The following is a 27,917-nucleotide window of genomic DNA, read 5'->3' as shown; positions in this document are numbered from 1 at the left end:
CAACAACAGGGATGGACTTTGAGGGCATTATGCTAAGTGAAATAAGTCAGACAGACAAAGACCAATATTGTGTGATCTCACCTATATGTGGAATCTAAAAAAGCCAAACTCAGAAAAACAGAGAACAGATTGGTGCTTGCCAGAGGCAGGAGGTGGGAGGTGGGCAGAAGGGGTGAAAGTGGTCAAAAGGTACAAACTTCCAGTTATAAATAAGTCCTGGGGATGTAACATACAGCATGATGACTATAGTTATCAATACTGTATCGTATATTTGAAAGTTGCTAAGAGAGTAGATCTTACAAGTTTCCATCACAAGAAAAAAAATTCTAACTATGTGAAGTGATGGATGTTAACTAAACTATTGTGGTAATCATTTTGCAATATATACATATAGCAAATCATTATGTTGTACACTTTAAACTTATACAATGTTAAATGCCAACTATATCTCAATAAAAATGGAAAATTTTACCATATATATTAAAATGAAACAACATTGGGTTACAGTAACAGATGGACTTTTTAATTAGTACTTCAAATTATAAGATCTTCGGATTCAAAGTAGTGAGAACGTGAATGTATTTGAGGAGGCCCACAGCAACTGTAACGTCAGTACCTGTGGTCTGCACTGTTGGGAAGGTCGCAGGCACTGTTTTTACTATTGCCATTTGTTGGCAGCATTCATACTTGGAAGTAAAGCTTATATTAGTGAAAATAAAGATGTAACTTTTTCCTCCATCAACTTCACGGATACCCCTGACTTCTATCCAGGGTAAGAACCCTTGCTTTTGGGTAAATTCTGGACAGAATCAGGATACCACCGGGAAGATGCAGAGAAGAGGCAAGACCTCAGGAAGCCCCTCTGAGTGCAGATGGACGTTCTATAACGTTTCTTTCCTTGCTGTGTTCAGGGTGGTTGTTGGGGTTCACACTTGGGGCTTGTATGTACAGGACCCGTTGATGAGATATTCAAAATAAGTTCATCAACGCAAGTTTTGGTTGTCCTGACAGCAAACAGCTTCTGAGTTGTAACAGACTGCCAGGTCACTGAAGGTCAAAGAAAAAGAAAATTTTAAACAAAACAATATTTTCCTGCTTTCTTCTACTATAATCATTATTCGCTCAGCTACTAACATTTTTGTGAAGTTTTTTTCCTACTTTTATTGTGAACCATAACATACAGAAATCTGCATAAAACATATATATGTTCAGTTCAATGAGTAACAACACGGTGTTATTTTGTATAATTGTAGGATGTTCTCATTGCCGTGTAATTCTCCACGTGAATACACCACGATTTAATGATCCATTCCACAGTTGATGGATGTTTGGGCTACATCTAATCTGTGGGTACTACAAACAGTGCTGGCTAGGAACATTCTAGTACTCATTTCTTAGGAGTGGAATTGGCATACATGCAGCTTCAGTAGATAATGCCTAACAATTTTCCACAGTAGCTGCACCATTTTATGCTGCCATCAGTGTATCTGAGGGTTCCAATTGTTGCATATCCTTCCAGACACTCAGTATTCTCAATCTTTTTCGTTTTAGCTTGCATTTCCCTGATGAGCAGCTTTTCGTGTACTTATTGTCCATTCTCATATTTTCTTTTCCTTATTGATTTATAGGAGCTTTTTTTTTAAAATTTTTATTTATTATTTATTTTTCCCCCAAAGCCCCAGCAGATAATTGTATGTCATAGCTGCACATCCTTCCAGTTGCTGCATGTGGGACGTGGCCTCAGCATGGCCAGAGAAGCGGTGCGTCGGTGTGCGCCCGGGATCCGAACCCGGGCCGCCAGCAGCGGAGCACGCGCACTTAACCGCTAAGCCACGGGGCCGGCCCTATAGGAGCTTCTTAATATCAAGGATACTATATATAGGGATTGTAAATAATCTTTTCCCACTGTGATTCGCCATTTCATTTTTTTAAAGGTGTCTTTTTTACACAAAAGACTTGGTCTGAATACTGTATGAAGCCATTGTCAGAAAGGGACATCCTCTAATGTGACATCCAAGGATGAGAAGCCCTCTAGCACTGACAGGTTTAGCTCAAACTGGCCCCTCATGCTCCCTCACACAGCAGGCACAGGCCCACCTCAGGGCCTTTGCACTTGCTATTTCCTCTCCCTGGAATGCTCCTTCCCTAGATAAACACGTGGATTCTCTCCCTCATCTCCTTCAGGTCTCTGCTCAAACTTCACCACATGAGGCCTTCCATGACAACCCTTTGTAAAAACCGCAAACTGCTACTCACAGAATTCCTCATCTCTTTACTCTGCTTTATTTTTTAAAATTTTTCATATCCCATATTACCTTTACTTATTACATACATAATATATATATGTGTATATATATGTATATACACACATATATTACAACGCAAGCTATATAAATATACACTGAAATGCAAGCTATACATGTGTGGGTATATATATAGAGTGACTGTGTGTGGGTGGGTGTGTGTGTGTGTGTGGACACTCCTGCATTCAGCCTGTGTTATTACCTCTTTCCCATACTAGAAGCTCTGTGAGGGCCGGGATATTTGCCTGTTTTGTTCCCTGCTCTATCTCCACACCTAAAACAATGCCCAGACCCAGCACACAGTATGCGCTGAATAAATATTGACCGACAGCCTCAATATGTAACATGGAAAATGCTTAAAGCAGTCCCTGGCATACAACATTAGTCGCTTAGTGAAGGTTTGCTGATTGAAATCTTATCAGTTAGTGTAAAAATTTCAAAGGTGAAATTTTACTGAGCTTTTTCTCTTAACCGTGCCCTTTATTTAAACTCTTAGATAAAAAGGCAAATTTACCTTAATGTGTTAAGGTGACCCATTCATTTCATTGTCTTCCACCTACTCAAGAAAAAGAAAAGGGTCTCAGATACTTGGTTAAGCTTTTCCATTCATTATACTTGGTTTTACCCATTGATTTTTATAACTATTGGGAGGCAGGGAAGAGAATTTTGGCCCCAGAAACCATGTGATTTGGGGGCAGAAAGAGGCACACCGGGAGGGGGTCACTGCAGGCACAGAGGGCCTTGGGCCACATGTTTGCAGACCTCAGAGGCCAGCAGGGTGTGGCGTTGTGGGGCGGCCAGGGACGGGGGCAATGGATCCACTGTGCTGATGGGGCAGTCCTGGGGGTGGATCTCCTTGGCCAGGCGCCCCTTCTTCTTCAACGTGCAGGCCTCCTGGTATGGTGGCGAGATGGGAGGCTGCGTGGGCGGAGTATACTTGTACTCTGAGCCGTCCTCTAGCTGCAGGGACACATTGGGGGAAGATAGTGAGGACCTGGGAACCTAGGGCAGCGCCCTCCACCTGCCTACTGTTGGCTGGGCACTCACGTCCAGTGGGTAACTGCGGTCCGAATCATAGGAGCTCAGGTCTCCACAGGCCACAAATGGCACAATGATGCGGGTGGGACCATCTAATTGGTTGAAATCTGGATCTGACAAACAGGGAGAAATAAGACAGGACAGGGCTGGGATGCCTGGGACCAGTCATGACTCAGGCTGTAGCATGGGTACCCAGGGCTCCCCAAGTATCCTCCAGCCACTCTCACACTCCTCCACCGGAAATCCTTCATTTGGTTCAAAGCAACTCCTCCAGGATGCCCTCCACGATCACCCTTTCTAAAACGTTGCCCGCCCCCGCTCCATGCTGCTTTTGTCCTCACTGCACTTCAGTCCACCTGCCGTTCTATCACACGCTGCCTGGACCTTGTCTCACTCTTGTACTCACTACAAGAGCAGGCTATGTGCCTTTTCCCACTAGGGGCCAGGCTAAAGACCCTCATGGGGCAAAATTCCCACACAGGGGTGGGGTTTCCACCTGGGGGTGTGACTGAGTCTTCCTAGGCTAGAATCTCCTTAGGTGGGTAGAGTCTCCACTGGGGCAGAACTCAGGATCCTCCTGGGACAGAATTTTCACCAGGCCCAAGAGTTACCACTAGGGGACTAGGCTAAAGATCCTCCTGGGACAAAATATCCCTGAGGGGAGGAATTTCCACCACAAGGTGGGGCTGAGGAACCTCTTGGGACAGAATTCCCGTGAGGGGCAGAGTCTCCCCAGGGACAGGGCCCGGCGCTCTGGCTCTCACCGTAAGAGTGGTCCAGCAGGGGTTTGGTCAGGTCTGGCAGGAAGCCCTCAGGCGGGTCATAACCCCGACAGACAGCGAAGGCCTCTGTGGGTGGAAGGTGGAGTGAGGGGCGACTGCCTCCCCCGCCCCGGGCAGGACGCGTCCCCAAGATTTGCATCCGCCTGCCTGGCCCCTCCACCCCACTGACCGATGCTGGAGTTCCGGCTGCTCCTGGGCTTGGCACAGAGCACGCTGGAGAAGAAGACACGCAGCTGGCTGTAGATCAGCGTCACATCCCGGCCTCGGAAGATCTGCAGGGTGGAGAGGCGGAGACGGAGGCATGAGGGCGGCCCTCGGGGACCCACTCTACCCCCCACCAGGTTCCCCAAGGCTTACCTTGGCTACAAAGCAGCCCCCAGGCTTAAGGACGTGTGTAGCAATGTTCAGAGCCTGTGGGCAGGACAGATGGCTAAGGCTGAGGTGGAGTCAGCCAGGAGGGGGCCGAACTGAGGCAGGGGCAGCCAGGGTTACTCACGGCTAGGAGGAGCTGGGCCTGCATATACTCATCAACATCATGGAGGCCAGTTACTGCAGCGAGAGGAACAGCATTAGCGGGGCCATCCAGTTCTAGCTGTCCTCCCTCCCAGAGAGGCTAGAACGCTAAAAACATTTCCCAGGCTCTCTCCCTGCTAAGGTTCTGCACACAAACTAATATCTGCCAACTGCACGCATATTCTGAGCTCCTAACCCTTAAGAACTCACTTTAATTCTCAAAACAATCTTATATGCAAGTATCATCATCATCATTTCTACCTCCAGCCCAGAGCACTCCTCTGAACTCCAGACTCAGATCAGACTCCACATCTCAGACTCAACATGTCCAAAACCAAACTCCCGACCTTCCTGCCCAAACCCACTCCTCCCACAATCTTCCGCATCTCATCTGATCCTTCCAGTTGTTCAGGCCAAAAACCTTAGTTACCTGCAATGGCCCCCATTCTTCCCTCACACCCGCATTCAAGCCATGAGCAAATCCTGTCCGCCCTACTTTCAGAAGATCTCCTGAATCGGCCCTCCTCTCATCTGCACCAATGTCATCGCTTGCCTACACCACCGCGGTGGCCTCCTCCTCCCCGGGCCCCCACTTCCACACTTGCCGTTCACACTGCTCACAGCAGCCAGATGGTCATCACAACGCGAGTCAGGCTCAGCCCTCCTGCTCACAACCCTCTCATGGTTTTCTCTGAGCTCTCATCTCAGTGAAAACGCCAAAGTCCTCACTGTGGCCCACGAGGATCTGTCACCTATCACCTCACCGACCGTTCCCCCTCACTCACTCTGATCCAACCACACTGATCTCCTTGCTTGTCCTCACACATGCCAAGCAACCTCCCATCTCAGGGCCTTTGCACGGGCTGCTCCCTTTGTCTGGACTGTTCCTCCTTCAGACATGCCCCTGGCCCACTCCCTCACCTTTAGGTCCTTGTACTCAAGTCGGCGAGGCCTTCCCCATCCACTTTATTTAAAATCCCGACAGGCACTCCCCCCTCCCTCCCCTTCACTGTTTCCCATGGTACCTATCACCTGGTGACAGGCTACACAGCTCATTCATTGTTTCTTTTCCAGCTGCTTCCACTAGAACAGCAGCTCTCTGAGGTCAGAGACTAGTGGGATTTTATTCACGAATGTTTTCCCAGCACGTGGAACAGTGCCTGATGCACAACAGGCGCTCAGTAAATGTGTGCTGAATGGAAGACTGAGTGATTAAAAAACATCAGTGAACAGTAAGATGGAATTGGATGGTTGCAGAGAGATGAGGAGAGGGAATGGTGAACAACAGACAAAACCAAAATGGTAGAGCATGGGGAGGGAGAAGACGGGCAGAGAGCAGGCAGCACAGGTAGGGAGAAGCCGCCAGATGTGGAGAGCGGTTGACAGCGGGGGGGAGAGGCGAGGAACAGCTGAAGCGGTGAAAGAAGCCAACAGAGGTGGGAGATCCAGAGAAGGACACACACAGGGCCCCCCGCCTGGCCTCCGCACCCCTGCTGTTTACCGTCAGGAGCCCCATCGCACACCACTAGGTCCGCGGGGGAACCCTCAAAGTGCCGGATGATCTCCTGGGCAGTGGACAGCTGTGGAAGACAGGGAGGATGAGTGGCTCCAGGCCTCCTCCTCTGCAACCCTCTAAACCCACCTGCCCATGGCCCTGGCCCTCAGGCCCTGGGTCAGCCAGATACTCAGGCGTTGCCTAAGACTGGGCTCCGTCTCATCATTTTTTGCTGTCTCTCTGTGATGATGACCAGCTGGCTGTTTCTCTGCTGTTACACTCTCTCGGGTTCTCTCAGTTACACACACTCTCTCTGCCTGTCTTTCTCAGTCTGTTTCTGTCTTTCTCTCTCTCTCTCTTCCACTTGCTGTAGCCCCCAGGTGGGGGGGCTTTGCTCAGGATACACCCCAATACCTCCAGCCATGCTCTCACCTGGGTGATGTCACCCTGGATCTGTAACACACCAGGTAGCGGAGCCATAGCCTGAAGATCCACGGCTACCACATGGCCAGATCCCTGGCCCCTGTGAACGACACGGCCCATGTCAGCCCGATTTTCACTCCTGGCCTGCCCCCCACCTAGCCTTCCCTCCCATGCTGCCATCTGGGACTCCACACTCACCCAATCTTCTGGCTCAGCACCTGGCTCCAGCTGCCGGGGGCTGCACACAGGTCAACTGCCCGTGTCACGCCTGAGCACACATAGCAAGGTGCAGTGGTCAGTTGCACCCACCTCTCCAACCCGGGGACCCTGCAAAGTTCACCCCTCTCTCCTGGGGAGCACCCATATCTATCTGCTGCCCACGTGCCCAACTTCTTTTGAGTATTTGCCCATATTCCTGCCTGGCCCCTGCCCCACAGACCCTCCAAGTCAGCCCACCTGCTACAGGGAGCTCTGCAGACCTAGCCCACTTGTCTGTTCCTTTACCCGCCCCATCCCTCAGTGACTAGCCCGCCAGGTGGGGACCTTGGAAGAGATGGAATTCCTCATCGAGCTGTAGCAGCTTGAAGGCACTACGGGCACGCCAGCCATTCTCCTTGGCCAGGCGGTAGTAGACGTCCCGTTTGTCCTTTGATGTCCGTCCCATCTCACACACCGTTTGCCCAGGGACCTGCCAAAAGTAAGCTGATGCCACCCCGTATCAGTGACTGGCTGACTGGGCCACCACCTACCTCTGCAGGGCAGCGAGAACCACACAATCCAAACTGGGCTCATCAGACTCACAGGACAGCTCACTCAGCAGATGGGAAGACTGAAGCCCAGTCGCTGACCCCACTTACCTCACAGAGCCTGAAGGACCCCATCACTGAGCTCTCAGGCTCCATCACTCACCCCACAGACCCCCCCCGCCACTCTCCCCACAGACTCCTCCACAGACTTCATCATTAATGCCACAGATCTCCCACAAAACCCACAAACCCAACACTTATCTCATAGATGACTCATTACTGACCCTGTCGACCCTCCCTTGCTGTCACCCACACTCCACACATTAAACCCTGCAACTCTATTAACCCTTCTTTGCCCACCTCATTCCCCTTAACATCTCACCGACCATCTCCCCAGCCGTTCTCATTGCCTCTAGATTCACACAGCCCTATTAGCCCCCCATTAATCCCTTGCTTTCACCCCCATTATCCTAATGCTATCTCATTGCACTCCCTACCCCCTTAATCTCTCTCCCTCACGAAATGATTAGGCCCATGATAATTCCTCTATTACTATATCCTTACCAACCCCCATTAATGCCTGGAGGATCATGGCATATTAACTCCCCACTAAGCTCTCAATTACTATGATTTATCAGCCCCCATTAACTTAGCCCTCCAGTTGATCCCTCATATCACACCATCAGCCCCTTGTAACTCCTTCATTATCATACACTCATGTTAATCCCTGATGATCATCACCAGTTCTCCATTCTCCCCTCACTGCCCACCTTGCCCCCCAATAGATTTGATGATCACGCCCCAACAGCTTACTATCATCCTCTCTTTGCTCACTCTGTTCCCATTAATTCCTCGATGGTGATGCAGTGACCACCCACTAAAACTCTGACTACAACACCCCTTTCAGCCTCTCATTCGCTCTTCTTTGATCACTGCCCCCATTAGTTCCTTGATCATGACCCCCACTGGCCTCTATTATTCCCTCCATAGCCTCACTGTTATCCTTTCGATTACTATGTCCCACTGCTCTTCATTAACCCCTTGAATATCATACCTCCATCAATCCCTCAGGGATCACACCCCCATCTGCCTCCCATTATCTTCCAGTTGCCTACTCTACGACTCCCTCATTAATCAATAAACACACCTCCACTGGCCCTCATGAACATGTCGACTAAAACACTCCTATTAGCTCCCACTGATTCCCCGATAACACCGCACCAGACCTCCGTGACCCTCATGCAGCCCACCAACCGCTCTCCCCATTAACAGCCCTCTGACCACACCTCCGGTCCCTCCTCGTCATTACCTCAAAGACCATGTCCCTACTGGGGCCTCCAGACCCCCCTCAAGGCGGGTCCGCTGATATCTGGACCCTTATGCCTCCCCCGGTCCACCTCGCATAGTGGTCCCGTTCTATAGACAAACCTTGGGTCTGGAGCCCACCCGGTGCCAGCCCGCCGGACTACACAGCTGCAGCGCCGAGGGCGAACTTCCCTCCTTCCCTCGCCGGCGGGACAGCGCAGGCGTGCCTCAACCGTCTCGGCCTGGACCCACGTCCTCCGCACCCCAGGGCCTACCTTAACTTTCGGAGTAGGGAGAAGTGGGACGAAAGAGGCCGGTCCGCGAGCAGTCCGAGCCTCGGCGAGAGCGCAAACCGGTGAGAAATCGTAGACCTACAGTTCGTGTACTTAGCTGATCGGAATGCCTGTCGCGCATGCCTAAGGGCTACGGCAGCGTGGCAAGCCTGTCATCGTTGAACGCGGAGGCTCAGGTCCGGACACAAACGTACAACGTGAGTTCCGTCATCTTGTGTCGACGTAGCTCGTCTTGCGAACTACCGTTCCCAGAATGCAACAGCCAAGACCAAAGCTGCTGAACTCGCGCACTGCGTGGCTGAAACGTCACGAGACACAAGAACTGACTCTGTTCTTTTGTTCTAAGGCTTAAGATTATTTACTCCCCGCCCCTCCCTTCTTGGACAGTGGTGTTCATTGAGCCTGTGGACTACATTTCCCAAGATGCCATGAGCGCGACGGCACCCATTCATTTTACGCGTGGCGCGAAGTGAAATTACCGCTGGGGTCATGAACGTGATAGCAAGGAACGTGCGTTTATGAAATGCGCGGGCGCGCGGAAGCTGCTTTGCGCCAATTTCGAATCCACTTTCCGCTAGTTGATAGCCCTTCCTGAATTGTACCGTTTTAGAACTTCCGTTTCTCCATCTGTGAAATGGGGATGATAAGTAGTACAGACTTCACAGAGTTATTGGGAGGATTAAATAGGTGTAGTTCAGCACGCTACCTGGCCTTTTGTAATTCTGTGTTCTTCAAACATTTTTAACTCCGACCCACAAAAAGACTATACATCGCGACCCAGTGCACGAGCAAATATAATAATGGAAACATTTATTATAGCGTTTACCATGTGCCAGGCACTATTCTAAGTGCTCCCAGCGGTGTGGTGATAAATGGTTAACAACTGGCTCTTTGGAGGTATCGAGGGAGGAAGCCCTGATATCTAACATTTCCATTTTCCATGGTTTCCATGGTTTACATACTATCATCTTGTCAGATTTCAAGTTATCAACGTGTAATCATGGAAGACAGAGTTCAGAAGAGATGCAGTAGTGCACCATTATGTAATATTTCTACCATACAGTTAAATGCCCTCAAGAGCATAGAGAATAGTGAAATGTAGTAAAATAATGAGGAAGTGATGAGTTTTGAGTATTTATCACCTTTAAAAAATCTAATTTATTTAATTGTAAGTTTATATCATTTCATTTTTAATAATAGTTGCGTGTAACAACCAGTTCGCAAAATTCCTGAAAATTAAACAAGCAGTCTGTAAACCTGTACAAGTACGCTCCAGCACACTGCTGAATCCTTTCCTTGAACTCATTTTAAATCCTTACGACAACCATATGAGGTAGTTACTGTAATTATCCCCAGTTTATAGATGAGGAAATGGAGACAGGGGAGGATATATATATTATTATATTAGGTATATAAACATATATGCCTTTTAATATGTATGTGATTATATAGAAATATAGTGATGCATAATGTTTATTAGCATATAAATTGTTAGTATACAAATATAATAAATATAAATATGCTACTATATGTAAATATAAGGAAATATATAATAGTATATATTTATGCATGTTTTTAGTGTATATATAACATATATGTATCATACATATAATATATAAATGTATATGCTGATATAAATATGCCAGTATCTATGTACATTTATTTACTGAAGTAACTGTACTAAATATAAATACACTATTAAATATATAAATATATAATGTTATGTCAGGTGGTGATAAAAGCTATGAAGAATAATAAAGTAGGGTGAAAGGGATGGAGGGTAACAGAGGAGTTGAGTTGCTATTTTAGCATGGTCAGGGAGGGCTTCTCTGAGGAGGTGACATTTGGGCTGAGACCTGAAGGGGAGCGCACCCTAGGAATATTTGAGGAAGGGCATTCCAGGCAGAGGGAACACCAAGTGCAAAGACCCTGACGTGGGAACAAGCTTGGCGAGTATTCAAAGAACTGAACAATTGATTCATCATTCCTTAGAAATGTGAGCTTCACTAGGCAGGGATTTCTGTTCTGTCTTGTTCACTGCTGCCTCCCAGGCGCCTAGAATAGGGTCTGGCACACAGTTGGTGTTCAATAGATGTTTGTTGACTCCACCCTTTTGTTGCTTTGTTCCTTCCTTCTTTCCTCAGTGGCGTGTTCTGCATTTATGCGGGGCCCTGGGAGGCGGAGACAGACGCACAGAGATGCCGAGAGAGCCCCTCCTGGAGGAGTCTCGAGAGCCAGAGAGGAAGCAGGAGCCTGTCAGCAGAGCTCAAGAGCGTTGTGGGGGCGGTGGGAACACGGCTTCCCTGCAGAGGTGAGCAAGTGTGAGAAAGTCAGGGTTCAAGCCACCAGGCCCCTGCTGGTGCCAGGCAGTGGGGGCCCATGTTCACCCTGTGGGATGCTTCCCACGTCCTGTTTTCTTGCCTCTCACAAAGAGGATGTTTAATTTTTCGCAAAGAAATTTGCTTCCTCCAGCAGGGCCGGGGGACTGGGGGACAGGAGCCAGGCTCTGAACTCCCCAGGCTGTTCCCGAAATAGGGTGGCGGCCTGCAGCTCCCACCCGGCACCCCACTGAGTGTAAAGGTGTCCTCCCCTCAGCCTCCTGAAGAGGTCAAGGAAGGGGGAGCTGCCAGGCCAGCTCTGTACCGGAGGGCATCTCACCACGTGAGGGAAAGACGGGGGTGGTCCCGGCGCAGGGGACTAGACACTGACTCAAAAGCCTTGCTGCCCAGGGGCTGCTTTGAGGGACGGAAGAGTTACTCAGTGGGGAGCCTGCATGAAAGGAGAGATTAGAATCCTAAATGCAGCCCGGTGGGGGGCTGCTTTCACAAATGTTATTGAGCAATTACTGAGTGTCTAGCGTGGTTCTAAGTGCTTTACCTGTATTAATTCATTCCATCCTCCCAATGGCTCTGTGAGATAGGCATTGTTAGGCTGTGGGGGAAGCTGAGACGGTGAGGTTTCAGAACTTGCTCCGGGCCACACAGCTAGTAAGTGGCCGAGCTGGGAAAGCTTGTGCTGTTAACTGCTTTGCTCTGTGGCTCCCTCCCCTGAAGGCTGCTGAGCAGTGACCTGTTTTAATGAAAAGCAGGGGTCTGCTTAGAAGAACTGACAAGAACCCAAACTGACTTTTAATAGACTCAATAGGAATTCCAAATGTCACACAAGGGTCTGCTTTACTGAACCAACAAAAGCCTTAAATGACCCTGAGAAAGGGCCCTACTTTGATGAACTAACAAAGCATTTTTATCCCTGGCACGGCCTCAAGGCCTCGGTCATGCTTAAAGACATCTGTTCCTTCTAAAGCAGGCTGCCTTCTGCAGCCAGATTTCTCTTTCCCTCTGTTTTTCCTTCTACCAGCATATGTTGAGCACCTGCTGTTTGCAGTGCCCGGAAAGCTAGCTGAGCTATGGGGTGCAGAGCTGGATGACAGCTCCTGCCTCCTCTAGAAGAGTTGACTTGGCAGAAATAAAAATACAAATGATGATAATATGACACTTGCTAAGTGGCATTTATGGAGCACCTGCTGTGTGCCTGGCATTTATTGAGCACCTGCTGTGCTGGGCAATGTTGGAGGGCCCGGGAAGGCCCTGGGAAGGGAGGGGAATGATCAGTGCTCAGAGCAGGATGCTGCTGCCTGGAGGTGGTGGGTGGGGGTGTCTGTTTTTGTCCAAGGTACACTAGTTCTTTGGATAGGACACTTCAGACTTTTCTTTTCTTTTTTTTTGTGAGGAAGATTAGCCCTGAGCTAACATCTGATGCCAATCCTCCTCTTTTTGCTGAGGAAGACTGGCCCTGGGCTAACATCCATGCCCATCTTCCTCTGCTTTATATGGGACGCTGCCACAGCATGGCTTGACAAGCGGTGCATCAGTGCACGCCCGGGATCCGAACCAGCAAACCCCGGGCCGCTGCAGTGGAGCATGCGCACTTAACTGCTACGCCACCGGGCCGGCCCCAGACTTTTCTTGAAATCTAGACACCTGCCAAACCCCTTCTACCACCTTAGCCATCTGGGCCAAGGCCTCTGCTGACAGGTGTCTCTTTCCCTGGCCAGCCTATAGCACAGATTTGTAATGGCTCTGGGGGGAGGAGAAGTATGGGAGGAGAGAGACATCAGAAGGGCCCAGAATGACAGGGGAGTGTGTATGTGTATGTGTGTGAATACCCTGAGTATATTGCATCTGCCTGCACATGTTCTCAGCCACAAACACATGGATGTGAGTTCCATGTGTGTCTTCCCATGTAACTTCCCTGGTTGTGTCTTCTGTCTATGGCTGCCTGTCCAACTCGTGTGTTTCCTTTTTGGCGACTGTGTGCGTTGGTACTGGCTGCTTGTGCAACTCATCTATATGGGACTGTGTATGTGCTCCTTGGGTGTGTATTTGTCTCCTTGGTAATGCTTGTAGGTGATGAGTGTGTTTATCTCTCCTGTGCATGTGTCTCCTATGTATGTGTGTCTTTCTTCTCTGCCACTGTGTTGTGTCTCTCCTTGCTGAGTGGCTGAAGGTGCGTGTGCCCTATGGATGTTTCTTTTGGTGCCACTGTGTGTGTACTCTCTGGGTCCCTTGTTTCCTCTCCATGCAGCTTTAGGTGTATTTTCTGGATTTCCTCTTTGTAACCATAGTAAGCATACCCTCAGCATCCCTGCGTTCCCTGGTTGTGCGCCTGTATATGCATGCGTTCCCTGTGTATTTCTTCGTGGACTTGATTTGTGAATAGCTGTGTGTGTACAAGGCTGTGTGCAGCCATCTGCTTGAATGCAGTTGTGTGTATGTCTGTGACTGCAGCTTCTCTGCCTGTAGAATTGTGCCTGCCTGTGAGTGCCTCTCTCTCTGTGACCAGAGCTGTATGTGGTCACATGTGGTCACAAGTTCACACACGAGTTCATGTGCACAGAGGTATCATTATAGAGCCTGAATCTGGACATTGGCCTCCAGGACTGTCTGAAGCTGGAATCGTGTGTGGGAGACACTGGGCCCATGGATGATGTTGTCGGCTGTATGAAATCATATTTGTGTGCTCTGTGTGCAGCTGTGAGTCTGTGTGTGATTTGCCTGTTGGTTATCTTGGGTCTGGCTGTTCAGTCTGTGGGTGATGATGTCCATGAGTCTATAGCGGCTGTAAATCGGTGTGAGCCTATCCCCGTGTCAATCTGTGCTCTCTGGGTGCGCCTCTGAGGCTGTGGGTGATGATACCTGTAAGACTAAGTCACTCTGTGTGGCTGTGAGTATGTGACTGTACCATGGCCTGGGCTGTCTGTGTGTGTTCATATTTGTCAGCCTGTATTCTCCATGTGTGGCTGTGAGTCTGCGTGCAAGTTTGTACTTTTGTGGGTGATGGCGAATCTACCTCTATCTCTGAGCCCCTAGATGGGCTCAGAGTGTGCAAGAGTCTCTCTCCCGCTGTGGGGAAGTAAACGCCCCATCCCTCGCCCTCTTCCAACTGCGGGTGGGGTGGGGGCATCTAGGCTAGCTTTGAAGCCCCAGCCAGCCCCTGGCCTTTCCGGGAATTTTGTGCTCCCTGTAGGGAGTGGGCAGGCGGCTGGAGGGGCCGAGACAGAGGCCTCTTGTCCACCTGGGCCTCAAGCAGCCCAGTTGAATTGGGCCTGGACCCCAAGTCCACCCCACCTGACTCCCTGCAGGAGACACATGCCTTACCTGGGACAGACATGGCTGTCACATGCCTGGATGAGAATGAACAGACAGACCCCCATATAAGACAATCAGACAGAAGACAGTGGAGCTCCTCAGTTAGGGTGTAGACAGGCCCCACCCAGTGCCTGGGTGGATCCAGGCCTTCAGGGCGTGCCTAGTTTACAGACAGTGTGTATCCACACTCCCCACCCAACCACAAATGCCCTCCCTGCCTCCCTCTGGGGACTCCCAAGATCTAGAGTTCTCTCTGGGCTAGGCTGTCTGTCTGAGGTCAGCCTCTAGTGGCCTGGCTGTGTTTATCCTTGCACCAGTTCCACTGCTGTCCCCAGGTCTGTCCATCTTCCCTGTCTGCCCCTCTGCCTGAACCTGACTTTCTCTGCCTGTCGTCATCTGTCCCTCCAGGTGTCTCTCTGCCTCAACCACTCCCTCTGTCCCCTTGTCTCTTTGGGCCAGTCTGTCTGTTCCCAACCTCTGTTTGGGGATGTGTCTGGCTGTGTCCACCTGTCTATCTGCCAGTTGTGTCTCCTGTTTATTACTGGGCCCCACTGCCTGTTGCCTTCCTCCAGGTGCTTACATGAGCCTATTCCTGCCACCTGTCTGTTTCTGTGTCTGTCTGTATGTCTCTTTCTCCCCGAGACTGCCCTTTTACCTGTCTACCACTACCCCAAACCCTATCTGTCTTTCTGTCCCCTCTGTTGTCTGTCCTTGTGTTGTTTCTCCTGCCTGCCTTTCTCTATTTGTCATTGTTTCTCTTACTATCTCTGGTCTCTCCTCTCTGCATCTCTTCCCGCCATCCATCCATCCCATCCCACTGTGTGCCTGACTCCTGAGTCGGGTTGTGTCTGCCTGTCCCTCTCTCTAGGTGTGGATCTACTCCCTCAATCCTTCTGTCCATCAACCCCACCCGCCAACCAAGATCCATACAAACCTCTGTCTCCCTTCACGTGGGTCCAGATGAGGGGAGGCAGCCCCCGCTCCCGCGCTCCACCCCCCTCCCCCGGCTCCCGCGCGCTACTTCCCCCTCCCGGAGCCAGAAGGAGGGAAACTGAATTAAAATGAAAACTTCTTCCCAGAAAAAAAAAACCCGAGGGCCAGATGGGGCTCGGGCCGCGCTGATTAGCCCGCCGAGCGAGCGCGGCGGTGTGGATTGGCTGCGGGGCGGGGCGGGGGCAGGGTCCGCCTGAGTGGGAGCCGAGCCGGCGGTGGGGTCTCAGAGCCCTACTCTGAGTTGCTGCCGCTTAGGAGCTGAGAGGAGCAGGGAGGTGAGGAGGGGATGCTGGCCGTGGCGGGGGGCTCCGAAGACCCCGAGGCACAATAGGGGGTTCCTGGAGGGGGCTCGGGGGATCCTTGGAGACATTTTTAGCACTAGTGGGGAATTGAATGGGAGGGGGAGTCCTTTTGGTACCTCGCTCCCAGGAAGTGAATTCGGGAGTGGGTGGGAGTCTCCAGAGGTTGTTAAGGACTGAGGATGGGAATCCTTGAGAGCCCTCCCTGGCCCAGGAAGGAAATTCGGGGCTTGGGGAGGGGGCTTCCTGGAGGCAGTTTTAGCAATGATGGGGACCTCGAACGGGGGTTTCTGAGATACCCGGCATTCCCAGGAAGTGAGCTCAGGGCTGGGGGTTTCTGCAGAGACACTCCATCCAGAAGACAGGGGATCCTGGCTTGCATGGGGATTGCAGACACCCCCACCCCAGGAAACACATCAGGCACTGGCAGGGGGCTTTTGATGAAGCTCTCAGATAGCTTATCCTCGGAAGGGGAAATAAGGGCTCATGACAGGTTCCTGAGACACCCCAAGCCCAGGAAGGATCTCAAGTCTGGAAGTGTCTCCAAAGTTACTTCTGCTGAGAGACGAGTGTTTAAGACTTGACAGGGGTCCTAGAAAATATCTCTAATCCCTAGAAGGAGGATTAAATGGGGGTCCATGGGTCACTTCTCTCCCTGGAAGGGGGCTCGGTTGGGAGAACTCTCTTTGGCCTCTATTGAGGATATTCAGAGTTGTGGCAGAGAGCAGCTTGCAGCGTCCGGGGCTGGGGTCTCCAAGCCCGCCCTCCACCCCCAGCACCTTCAACAGGTTGCATCAGCTCTGAGCTCAGGCGTGGGGCCCAGGCGGGGAGGAGGGGGGTAGGGGGCATTAGGAGGGGTGGGGCAGCCAGGCTGACACGTGTCCCTGTAAGGAGTGAGCGGCGTGGCCTGGCCACGCCGTGAGGGAGGAGGGAAGGGGGGGAGCGCGGGGGCCGGGGAGGGAAAAAGACAGCAAGAGAGACGGAGTGAGTCTGGGGGCCGGGAGGAGAGGCTGTCCCAGCTCCAAATGGCTGTCTCATCTGCTACGGGGCCGCTCTCTCTCTCTCTCCCCCTCTATTAATCTTTCCCTGCCCTCTTTTCCTCTCTGTGTCTCTGAGTAACTGCTGGTGTCTCTCGCCCTCTGATTCCCTTCTCTCTCTCCCATCTCTCTCTGTTGGGCTCTCACTCTTGTCTCAGATTCTCTCCGTTTATCTCCCTGTCTCTCTCATCCCTTTGTTCCTCTTCCCCTCACCTCATCTTTGTTTCTCTGTTTCTCTGTCTGTCTCTATCTGACCCCCTACCCCTCTTCATCTAGCTCTCCCCACTTTGTAGTCCCTGCTCCATCTCTGACCCCCTACCGCACTTCTCTGCCCACAGGATGGAGCTGCAGGATCCAAAGATTAATGGAGGCCTCTCTGCGGGTGCTGTGGGGTGAGTCGGGGGCCCAAGGGGTCGAGGTCAAGGTCAGGATTACCCTCTCATCAGCCCCGATTTCCCTGCCCTATTCAGCTACAGGCAGGAACGTGAGGGCTTCCTGCCCAGCCATAGTGCTGCTCCTGGGAGGAAGCCAGCCCAGTTTATGGATGTGAGTGACCCCACAGGATCTGTCCCAGCTTCACCTTGCCTAGCTCATCTCCTCCTCTGCTGCTCCCTCTTCCTGGCTACTCCCCCTCCCCAGCGGTTCCCCTGACTAGCTCTTTACTGTGCTGGCTGCTCCCCATCCCCAGCTACTCCGCTCCCCAGGTGTTTTGCCTCTGGTAGCTGCTCCACCCTACCCTGTTCCTATCTGCTTCCATCTGCTCCCCTCCAAAATTTCTCCTAGTTTTTCCCTTCCCAGTTCTCCCTTTCCCAGTTTCTTCCTGTCTTCAACTCCTTTTCCTTCCTAGCTTCTTCCTTCCTCTCATGACTCCTCCCGGGTTTCTCCCCGCCCCAGTCACTTCTTCCCTAGTCTTTCCTGGGCCCCAGCACTGGTCTCCTTCCCTGGTCCCCCCCAATGTGTGCCTGGGCCTTGCCCCTTACCTGCAGTTCGAGGGGAAGACATCGTTTGGAATGTCAGTGTTCAACCTCAGCAACGCCATCATGGGCAGTGGCATCCTGGGGCTGGCCTACGCCATGGCCCACACGGGGGTCCTCTTCTTCTTGTGAGTCCCAGGCGGCCTGGGGTGGGGCTGGGGGTGTGTGGGGCAGGTGGGAGGCCTGGGGGCCAAGTCTGAGTTGCGCCATCTGACACAGGGCCCTGCTGCTCTGCATTGCTCTTCTGTCTTCATACTCCATCCATCTCCTGCTGACCTGTGCTGGTGTTGTAGGTGAGACCCAGAGCTCCACCCAGACCTTGGACCCCAGACCCCGAACCTACCCACCCTGACCTGAGACTCCAGGTCTCAACCCAAACCCCAGACTCTGGACATACCATCCTGACCCCAGATACCACGCTCAACTCCCTGGACTCGAGACCCCAGATTGCACCCTGGCCCTCAGGCCTTATCTGGGCTCCCAGATCCCCAACCCTCACCCCTCAGTCTGGCCGTCAAACCCCATTGCTCAGACCCTTCCGGCCCCTAGACCACTCCACTCTACCTCTGACCCCTGCTCCTCAGCCTCCCAAGCTCCCACTGCAGATCTCACACTTCACTCCCACCGGGGTCTCAGTCCAGTTTTGCTCCCAAGACTCCCACTACCCACATCTAGCCACTAATCTTCTCCCTGGCCACCAGTCCCTCGCCACAGATCCCACCTCCCAGACTGCTTAACCCTCACCTCTCATTTCCATCAATCAGAACCAATTACCCCAAGCCCCAACTCCCCAGCTTCCAGACCCTCTGACCCCGCCCCCCAACTCCTCACCCCTGGCCTGGGCTCCTGGACCCACAACCCGTTCCTTCCTGTCCCCCTCACCAGGCATCCGAGCCTATGAGCAGCTTGGACAGAGGGCGCTGGGGCCTGCAGGGAAGGTAGTGGTGGCCGCTGTCATCTGTCTGCACAATGTTGGGGGTGAGGACTCGGGGAGGTGGAGAATCAGCTTGGGAGAAGAGGGTGGGGCGAGGTGGGCTTCCCCAGGCTGGGCTGAGGAAGATGGGGTGTGGGAATGAGGGGAATCCTGCTTACACCTCCTTCCCCCATACCAGCCATGTCCAGTTACCTGTTCATCATTAAATCCGAACTCCCCCTGGTTATCGGCACCTTCCTGAACATGGACCCCGAGGGGTGAGTGAGCAACACCCCTTGGTTCTGGCCCTCAGGCCCCTGACTGCCTGGGAGGTCCTGCTGCCATCTTCAACTCTATGTCCAGCTGACTCCCAGGTGTTCTATTTTGAGCCTGTTGGGCAGGCCAGTTTGGTCAGATTCCTGTGCGTTGTGACGCCAATAGAATGTGTGGCTGTTGCTCTGACTATGAGTCTGGTAGACCATGTGTTGATTTTTGTGACTGTTGTTCTGGCTGATTCCATCTGGTGGCTGACTCCACGTGTCCAGTGTACTCTGATGATGACCGTGTGGCTGTGCATATCCAGTAGACCTAAGCTCAGTCTGTGAGTTTGATTCTGTGACTGTTGTACTGGCAGATCCTCTGGCCAGCCATATGATAGCCGACTATGGCTGTGTCCTGTATACTGTGATTCCAACCATGTGTGTATGACATTTGCTTACTCTGACTTTCCCTGTCCAGTGGATTCTGTTTGATTTGGGGTCCATCAGCGTAGCTGAATATGCCTAGCTGTAAGTGTATGTTCACTGACTCCAGCAGTGCATGTGTTTGTGTGTGTGCAGTGTATTGTGGTGCCAACTATGTATATGTGACTTGCTCCAACTGTATATGCCAGTAGACTCCATTTCTATGTTTAATTTAGTGACCATTGTTCTGGCAAATTCTCTCTGGCTGTGATCCTTGACTATGACTGTATATATCCTCTGTTTTATGGTTCCAATCATGTATGTTTGACTGTTCTAAGTGTGCATCCAGCTGGCTGTATGTTTGATTCTAGACCCATCTGCTGGCTGAATCTGTTCAGTTGTTTGTATATGATGGCTGACTCTGTGTGTATACTGTTAGATCTTTGATTTGATTCTGAAATCATCCAGGTAGCTGACAGTTTATGTGACTAAGTGTGTCTAATTATTATAATTAGCTCCCACTGTATATATGGCCAATGGTGCTTTGTTGGCTTATTTCTGTGTACCTGTGTGTAGGAGATAAAAGAGAGTGTGTGAATGCCTGGAACATGTAGACACTCAATAAAATTCTTTTGAACAAATGAGCAGTTGTTCAGCCGATTCTGTATTGACTGACTCTCTTGCCTGGGCACCTCCCTCCGACATCTGTACAGATCTCCCACTCTTTCTTTGAGCTTGGTTCCAAGAGTGTGGCCAGCTAGCTGATTCTGGCTCTATTTCAGTCTTTCATTGTGTGGCTAGATTGGCCCAGCTACTTTCAGGTGTTCGATAAACCTTGAGCTGTTCAAACAAGCACACATGTGTGTTTCTGACTTTTTGTCTGACTCTGCATCATTGGCTATCTACTAGCTCATCAGACTGTTGTTCTACCTGTCAGACACACGAGGGTCATGACTCACTCTGTCTGGCACCTTGTGTTGGGCAATGTGAGTCTGACTTATTTTGAGTGTTTGCCCATCTGGTTGTATGTCCACTTGCAAGTCTATCGGCACAGTTTTGTCCGGCTGTGTATGTGTTCTCAGCTGTATCCCTCTGACAGTGTCTGACTGACAGTCTGATCATCAGTCTGGCTGTTTCTGCCAATCTTTTTGTGCCATTTGTCACTGTAACCATCTGAATGACTTCTCACAGCTGAGCTGTTGGCTCATCTCTCCTGACTATGGGCAGAAATCTGTCTGGCTGGCTGTCTCCTATGATTGTCTGCCTGACAGTTTTCTTTGGCTGGCAGCTAGTCACTATGTCTGCCTGTTTCCCTAGGGACTGGTTCTTGAAGGGAAACCTCCTCATCATCATTGTCAGTGTGTTAATCATCTTGCCCCTGGCCCTCATGAGACACTTGGGTAAGAGGCTTCCTGTGTTGGTCATTGGATAGTGGAATTAAAGAAGGGGAGTCAGATTGAGAAAATCTCCATTTTCAAGGGCTGTGGAACACCAAGGGAGAGCTTGTTTGATGTGGGTTTTAACAGATGAATAGGAGTTTGCTATGGAGGGGAGGCTGGTCCAGGTCAAAGTAAAAGTTTGTACAAAGGTGTGGCATAATTGGGGTGAGGGGGCCTTGAAGACCAGACTGGGGCTTTGATATTTGCTGTGGGTGTGGGAGGGTTCCTTGATTTCTGAGGCTCTGCGTATTGCCCCTTGCAGGCTACCTGGGGTATACCAGTGGTCTCTCTCTGACCTGTATGCTGTTTTTCCTCATTTCGGTGAGTCTGAGAGAGAAGGATGTGAAAAAGTGGGGAGAGAGTTTGGGACATTGGGACATAGCCTTCCCCATGACCTCGCTTCCCCACCCTCCCTCCCCCAGGTCATCTATAAGAAGTTCCAGCTTGGCTGTGCCATAGGCCGCAATGAGACAGCAATGGAGAGCAACAGCCCCCTGGATCTTCCCATCCAGGGGTTCAACAGAAGCTGTGAGGCCCAGATGTTCACAGTTGACTCACAGGTGGGTGTGCAGGCATATGTATAGGGCTTGCACCACACTCAGACCCTCTGGTCCTGTCACACAGTGCACTCTGCTCAGAGTGGAGTCAGGTATTGGACATCAGGAGTTTCCATGTGTCTGATATGGAGGGCAATGGCAGGGTCAGGCGGATGGGGAGGAGGGGATGGAACCCTGTAAGCTCTAATCTTGTGTACTTGGGCCATTCCCCCAGATGTTCTACACAGTGCCCATTATGGCTTTTGCTTTTGTCTGCCACCCTGAGGTGCTGCCCATCTACACGGAGCTCTACCGGTGAGTGTGCAGGCAAGTGGGCATGCACGATGGGGCAGCAGTTGGGGCGATAGTCACAGTGTCTGATAATCCCTACAGCAGTCCTTATACTGTAGCTTGATCATGGCTAGATTGTGCCAAGGGAAGAGTTTGAAGTGGCCAGGAGGCCTTGGGGGATGCAGAGCAGTGACTGTTTTCTGATTGGGGCCTAAGTATTTTACTCTTTTAACATGCAGTACAAGTGTGAATGGACAGAGTGAGGAAGCAGAGATATCAGATGGAGGGGGTGGCGTGCGTGGTTGGGGATGGGGAGATGGGGGTGGTCAGATGGAGGTGGGCATAGATGGACAAAGGGGGGCAGGGATGATATGATGGGGGGATATGTGGATAATCAGATAGAGGGGGATGGCATGGATGGTCAGATGGAAGGGAGAGGTAGATGTGGTCAGACAGAGGAGATGGGCAAAGATCATATGGGGTGAGATATGGATGGACAGAGAGGGGAGGCTTGGCTAGTCAGACAGGGGAAGCAGAGATGAGCATCCCAGTGTGTACCAGCTGAACGTCAGCTCTGGGAGAAGGGGACGCTGGAGGGTAGGGGCTGTGTTTGAGGGGCCTGGACCACGTCTGGGGGTCTGGGCGTGACAGTTCCATGATGTCTATACCTCAGGCCCTCCAAGCGCAGAATGCAGGCTGTGGCCAATGTGTCCATTGGGGCCATGTTCTGCATGTATGGGCTCACGGCGACCTTCGGATACCTCACCTTCTACAGTGAGTGGGGCTAGAGTTGGGTGGGAGCTGGGGTGGGGACTGGGCAGACTGCTAGGGCAGGAGCCTGAGCACTTTTCCTCCATGCCCTAGGACCCATCAGTTTCCAAAGAGAGGGTACATATCACACATGTAGATTTCATCATCGTGTGTGTGTGCGTGCATGCATGTGTGTGTGTGTGTGTGTGTGTGTGTGTGTGTGTGTGTGTGTGTTTCTGGGACACTGGTCCCGGTGCTCCTGTCACATCCTGCATCCCATGTCCCATGGCCCAGGCAGCGTGGAGGCAGAGATGCTGCACATGTACAGCCATAAGGACCTGCTCATCCTCTGTGTGCGCCTGGCTGTGCTGCTCGCGGTGACTCTCACTGTGCCAGTTGTGCTGTTCCCTGTGCGTGGGGGCGAGGGTGGGCCCATGGAGTGGAGGGACATGGATGGATGGGTAGAGGGCATAGGCATGGATGTTTGGATGGAGGGTGGAGATAGGAGTGGATGGATGGATGGAGGAGGCAGGCATGGATAGGGAAGGCAGAGTTGTCAGAGGGACAGAGAAGGCAAAAATAGATGGTCAAACAGAAGGGGCACATAGATGGCAGGGCAGAGAGAGTCGGGGGACAGGGTAGTCAGTTGGAAGGAGAAGGCACAGATGTCTGGCTAGATAGAAGAGGGAGGCAGGAATGGTTAGGAGATAGAGGCCTAGATAGATGGACAGAATGAAGAAACAAAGATGGACAGAAAAAGAGTGGGGGCAGAAGTAGTGAGGTGTAGGAGGGATAAGGATCTCAGATGGGAAGGTGGGATGACTAGACAGAGGAGGAAGATAGAGGTAGTCTATCTCTATTTCCAGATAGAGATAGATGGAGAGAGAGGCAGGGATCTTAGACAGGGTGGAAGGACAAGTGGGTGGTCAGATGTGGGGAGGCAGAGATAGTTGGATAGAGGAGGAGGCAAAGATTTCAGACAATGGGTGGAGACATAGATAGATGATCAGACAGAAGGCCCAGGCATGGATTGTCAAGACAAAAGGGAGGCAGGATGCTCATTCAGAAGGTGGAGGCACAGAGGATGATCAGACAAGGTAGAGATATAGAAAGTCAGGTGGAGGGGAAATCAGGGATCTCAGACAGAGGGTGGAGGCACAGGTGGATGCTCAGATAGAGGGTGGAGTTACAGACGGATGACCACATGGAGGGGAGGCAGCACTTGGCCCAGACCCGTGTCCTACCCTGCTCTGGCCACAGATCCGCCGGGCCCTGCAGCAGCTGCTCTTCCCAAGCAAAGCCTTCAGCTGGCCACGGCATGTGGCCATAGCCCTGATGCTGCTTGTCTTGGTCAATGTCCTCGTCATCTGCGTGCCGACCATCCGGGATATCTTTGGGGTTATCGGTCAGTACACCCAACTCCAGTCCCAGACCCCACCGAATATGGGCCTTGTACCCCAAACTTACATTGACTCCTGTTCTTCCTGCTTGTCCTCCAGGGTCCACCTCAGCCCCCAGCCTCATCTTCATCCTTCCCAGCATCTTCTACCTCCGCATTGTACCCTCTGAGGTGGAGCCCTTCTACTCCTGGCCTAAGATCCAGGTGAGCATTGCAGGGGAGAGCTGGGGAAAGAGGAAGCATTCTGAGGAAAGAGCACTCCAGGATGGCTGGAGATAGAGGGAACATTCTCAGGAGGGGACTGGGGGAAGAGAGAGCATCCATCCAGGGAGGGGGCAGATGGTCTGGAAGAAGGAAGGAGATTGGCTTAGGAAGGGGCTGAGTGGAGCACCAGCAGAGTCTAGGAAGACAGAAGGGGCTGGCATAGAGGGAGCCTTCTCCAGAGAGATAGAAGGAGCATTATTAGAAGAGAGTTGGGAGCACTTGCAAGGAGGATGGAGGAGAGTACTCCCTGAAGGGTTCTAGGAAGATGGAAGGGGGATTCACAGGAAGGGGCTGGTTTTAAGGAAGGAGAGGGAGCACAAGGAGAATCAGGAATGAATGGGGCACTCTATGGAGGGAGTAGAGGGCTTGAGGAACATTCTCAGAAGGAGCTCGAGTGTGGAGACAAAACCAGCCCTATTCTCTATCCCTCTCGTCCACAGGCTTTGTGTTTTGGTGTCCTGGGGGTCCTCTTCATGGCGATCAGTCTAGGCTTTATGTTTGCCAACTGGGTCACAGGCCAGAGCCATGTGTCTGGACCCTGATCATGTGCTGCCTCTCCTGGGCCCCCGTGCGCATGCGCCTGTGCGTGTGGCGGAAGATGGGGCCGCTCTTCCGGGTCCCTCCTGCCTGGCGTGTGGAGGTGGCTGGTGCCCATTAATGTGGCTGTCAGAGGTAGGGGGCCGCAGAGGCTGCAGAGTGGTCCGCTTCCCTCCTCCCCAGGAATGCTAAGCTTGGATCATGGCCCTAACCCCAACCCCACAGGAGGAGGAGGGGGCCGGGTCCTTGAGGAGTCCCTACCCAGTCCAGTCCTTTGTGCCTCCTCCTGGTGGAAGCTGTTTGTCAGAATCACCCTCCAGCTAAAGGGGAAGAATAAAGATGCTGAATTGCAACTCTGGACTCAGCCTTCTGATCTCTTTCTAAGACTTCTTGGGGGAGCCTGCTTAGGTTCAGACAAGGGTAAACTGAGGCCCTGAGAGTAGGACTGAGCCCACTCACTCATTTCTCCACTCATTCGGTAGCTCACTACCCAACTCATCGTTCCATTCACTTGCTCACTCAAGAAACATCTATTGAGAGCTTCCTGGGTGCTAGGCACTGTTCTAGGCGCTGGGGATACAGCAGGGAAGCAAGCTGACAGAAATCCCTGGAGTTGATGTTCTAGCACAGGAGGGGCAAGCTATGACCCGCAGGCCAAATTCAGCCCACTGCCTACTTTTGTATGGCCTCAGAGCTAAGAATGGTTTACACATTTCTAAATGATTATAAGAAAATCAAAAGAAGAATAATTTGTGACACTTGAAAACTATATGAAATTCAAATTTCAGTGTCTGCAAATAAAAGTTTTATGGAAACACAATTGTCCTTGTTCATGTACATATTGTTTATGGTTCTTTAGTGTTACAACAGCAGAGTGAGCAGTTGCAACAGAGACTATATGGCCCACAAAGCCTACACTATTATCTGGCCCTTTTCAGAACAAATTTGCTGATCCCTGATCTAGCAGAAGAAAGGAAAAGAGATAAATCATTTCTGATAAAGATGAGCACTATAAGAGGGTGATGTGGGGAGGTCAAGTTATGAAACTTAGGGATTTTTGCCAACCTGATAGGTGAAAACGGTATTGCTGTTAAAATCCACATGTTTTTATGAAAGATGTTTTCAGATCTTTGAGAGAGATTCGTTTATCTTCCCCGATAATTTTCATGCTTATGCAGGCCACTACAGATATATCATCTGTTTTCTCCTCTCCATATTTAGAAATAGGACAGTTGACTGTAGTCAGTTAATACTCTATGCTCCTTATTTCACTGTTCATTCCTTACTGCCACTAAATTGAAGCTCAACAAGCCTGCTTTTTAATAATGCTACCTTGAAATTCCAGTGCCTGGCATGAAAAATGCAAGTCTTCATATTTAACAAAAAGCACCACGAAAAGAGATCATCCTCTCAACAGGGTCCCTTGCAGAGCAAAACTTGTAAATTTTGATGAAATCTAATTTCTCTTTTTTGTGTGTGTGGGTTGTGCTTTTGGTGCCATATTTAAGAACTGTTCACCATGCCCAAGTTTTTAAATTTTACATTTTTCATTTAAATCTATGATCCATTTGAGTTAATTTTTGTGTTAGGTATGAGGTATAGGTCGATGTTCTTGTTTTTGCCTATCGATATCTAATTGCTCCAGCACCATTTCTGTCTGATTTTTTTTTTTTGAGGAAGATTGGCCCTGCGCTAACATCTGTTGCCAGTCTTCCTTTTTTTTTTCTCTTTTCTCCCCAAAGCCCCAGTACATAGTTGTGTATCATAGTTGTAGAGTTTCCAGCACCATTTCTTAAGAAGACAATCCTTCCTCCACTGAATTACTTTTGTATTTTTGTAAAAAATCAGTGTGGGACTATTTCTGGGTTTTCTATTTTGTTCCATTGATCTATGTGTCTATTTTTTCCTCAATATCACAATCTTGATTCCTGTAGCTATATAAGTATTGAAATTGGGTGAGTGATTCCTCCCACTTTATTCTTCTTTTTCAGAATTGTTTTAGCTATTCTAGTTCTTTTGCCTTTCCATAGAAATTTTAGATGATCTTGTCTATATCTACAATACTGCTAGGATTTTGGTAAGAATTGCATTAAATCTCTGTATCAAAGTGTGGAAACTGACATCTTTACTATGTTGAGTGTTTTAATCCATGAACACTATCTCTTTCTGCTTATTTAGATTTTCTCTGGTTCCTTTCATCAATGTTTTGTAGTTTTCAGCATATAAGTTCTGTGCATATTTATTCAATTTATACCTCAGTATTTCATTTTCTTTGCAGCAATTATAAATGGTACTATTTTTTTATTTTATTTTTTAAATTTTATTTATTTATTTTTTCCCCCAAAGCCCCAGTAGATAGTTGTATGTCATAGATGCACATCCTTCCAGTTGTTGTACGTGGGACACGGCCTCAGCATGGCCGGTGAAGCGGTGTGTCGGTGCGCGCCCGGGATCCGAACCCGGACCGCCAGCAGCGGAGCGCGTGCACTCAACCACTAAGCCACGGGGCTGGCCCAAGTACTATTTTTTTAATCTCAGTTCCCATGTGTTCATTGTCCACTATCCCCACTGTTAGTTAATATTGACCTGGACGTGCTGCCTAATGCAATAAGAGGTCTAAGTATTTTTAACTGATAGTAAAGATATTTTTTCAGATGATGCGATTGTCTACTTAGGAGGCCCAAGAAAATCAACAAAAAGTATTAGAATTAGAAAAAAAATTCAGTAAGTCATCACGGACACAAATCTCCAAAAATCCCTACCTCTCAGCAATAATCAGATAGAAATTATGATGGGAGAAAATATCCTATTTACAATGACAACAAAATGGTAAAAAAAACCCACCTCACTAAGAATAAACTGAGTCAGAAATATGCATGATCATAGTAACAAAACTAAAACTGAACTCAAGAACATAAAAGCAGATGGGAATAAACTTACAGAAATGCTCTATTCCTGGATGAGAAGACTCAATATTGTACAGATATCATTTCTGATATTTATTTTATATGAATTCTATGTGCTGCAATTTTCTATTTAATGCAATTTGTATACAAAATCTAGGTGGGATTTTCTTTGGATTATGACATTGATTCTCAAGTTTGCCAGTGGAAAACTAAGTGGCAGCACAATAAATATATGAGAGTAACCAATAATTTTTTTTTAGTTTTATGAATTATTTGAAGTTTAGACATTTATGAAACATTTTTATTCTTTGGAGAAAATACTCAGATGTACAAGCCTAATTTCTTTTTAT

General features: G+C 50.1%; 2 protein-coding genes across 8 annotated transcripts; one reads left to right on the top strand and one right to left on the bottom strand.

The window, feature by feature from the left end:
- Positions 1–501: 501 nt before the first annotated feature.
- Positions 502–11,917, bottom strand: FTSJ1 (FtsJ RNA 2'-O-methyltransferase 1). Of its 3 annotated transcripts, none has more exons than XM_058535813.1 (14): positions 11,776–11,917; positions 8,881–9,196; positions 7,098–7,256; positions 6,753–6,822; positions 6,564–6,654; positions 6,138–6,216; positions 4,620–4,672; positions 4,481–4,534; positions 4,293–4,395; positions 4,106–4,189; positions 3,351–3,448; positions 3,066–3,263; positions 2,818–2,859; positions 502–1,047 (listed from the first exon to the last, which is right to left on the bottom strand). In XM_058535813.1, the coding sequence occupies exons 3-13, from the start codon at positions 7,216–7,218 to the stop codon at positions 2,827–2,829; spliced, it is 984 nt and encodes a 327-aa protein (XP_058391796.1). In that variant the 5' UTR covers positions 7,219–7,256; positions 8,881–9,196; positions 11,776–11,917; the 3' UTR covers positions 502–1,047; positions 2,818–2,826. The 3 variants fall into 3 exon arrangements, with proteins under 3 accessions (XP_058391796.1, XP_058391795.1, XP_058391794.1); XM_058535812.1 differs by having other exon boundaries at positions 3,351–3,454; positions 7,098–7,242; XM_058535811.1 differs by having other exon boundaries at positions 3,351–3,454; positions 11,776–11,916.
- On the top strand, positions 11,082–25,021 carry SLC38A5 (solute carrier family 38 member 5). 5 transcript variants are annotated; one of them, XM_058535795.1, is made up of 16 exons: positions 11,084–11,209; positions 17,214–17,267; positions 17,346–17,421; positions 17,862–17,977; positions 18,069–18,142; positions 18,735–18,827; positions 18,962–19,040; positions 20,763–20,845; positions 21,147–21,205; positions 21,307–21,444; positions 21,656–21,735; positions 22,385–22,485; positions 22,756–22,871; positions 23,722–23,866; positions 23,961–24,064; positions 24,565–25,021. In XM_058535795.1, exons 1-16 carry the CDS (start codon positions 11,097–11,099, stop codon positions 24,664–24,666), a joined length of 1,533 nt encoding a protein of 510 aa, XP_058391778.1. In that variant the 5' UTR covers positions 11,084–11,096; the 3' UTR covers positions 24,667–25,021. The 5 variants fall into 5 exon arrangements, with proteins under 5 accessions (XP_058391781.1, XP_058391780.1, XP_058391778.1 ...); XM_058535796.1 differs by lacking the exon at positions 11,084–11,209 and adding an exon at positions 15,735–15,814; XM_058535797.1 differs by lacking the exon at positions 22,756–22,871 and having other exon boundaries at positions 11,083–11,209; positions 24,565–24,628.
- Positions 25,022–27,917: the final 2,896 nt, after the last annotated feature.

Source organism: Diceros bicornis, chromosome X, assembly GCF_020826845.1.
Source record: "Diceros bicornis minor isolate mBicDic1 chromosome X, mDicBic1.mat.cur, whole genome shotgun sequence".
NCBI classification, from domain to species: Eukaryota; Metazoa; Chordata; class Mammalia; order Perissodactyla; family Rhinocerotidae; genus Diceros; species Diceros bicornis.
This window is presented reverse-complemented; position numbering and strand designations above follow the sequence as displayed.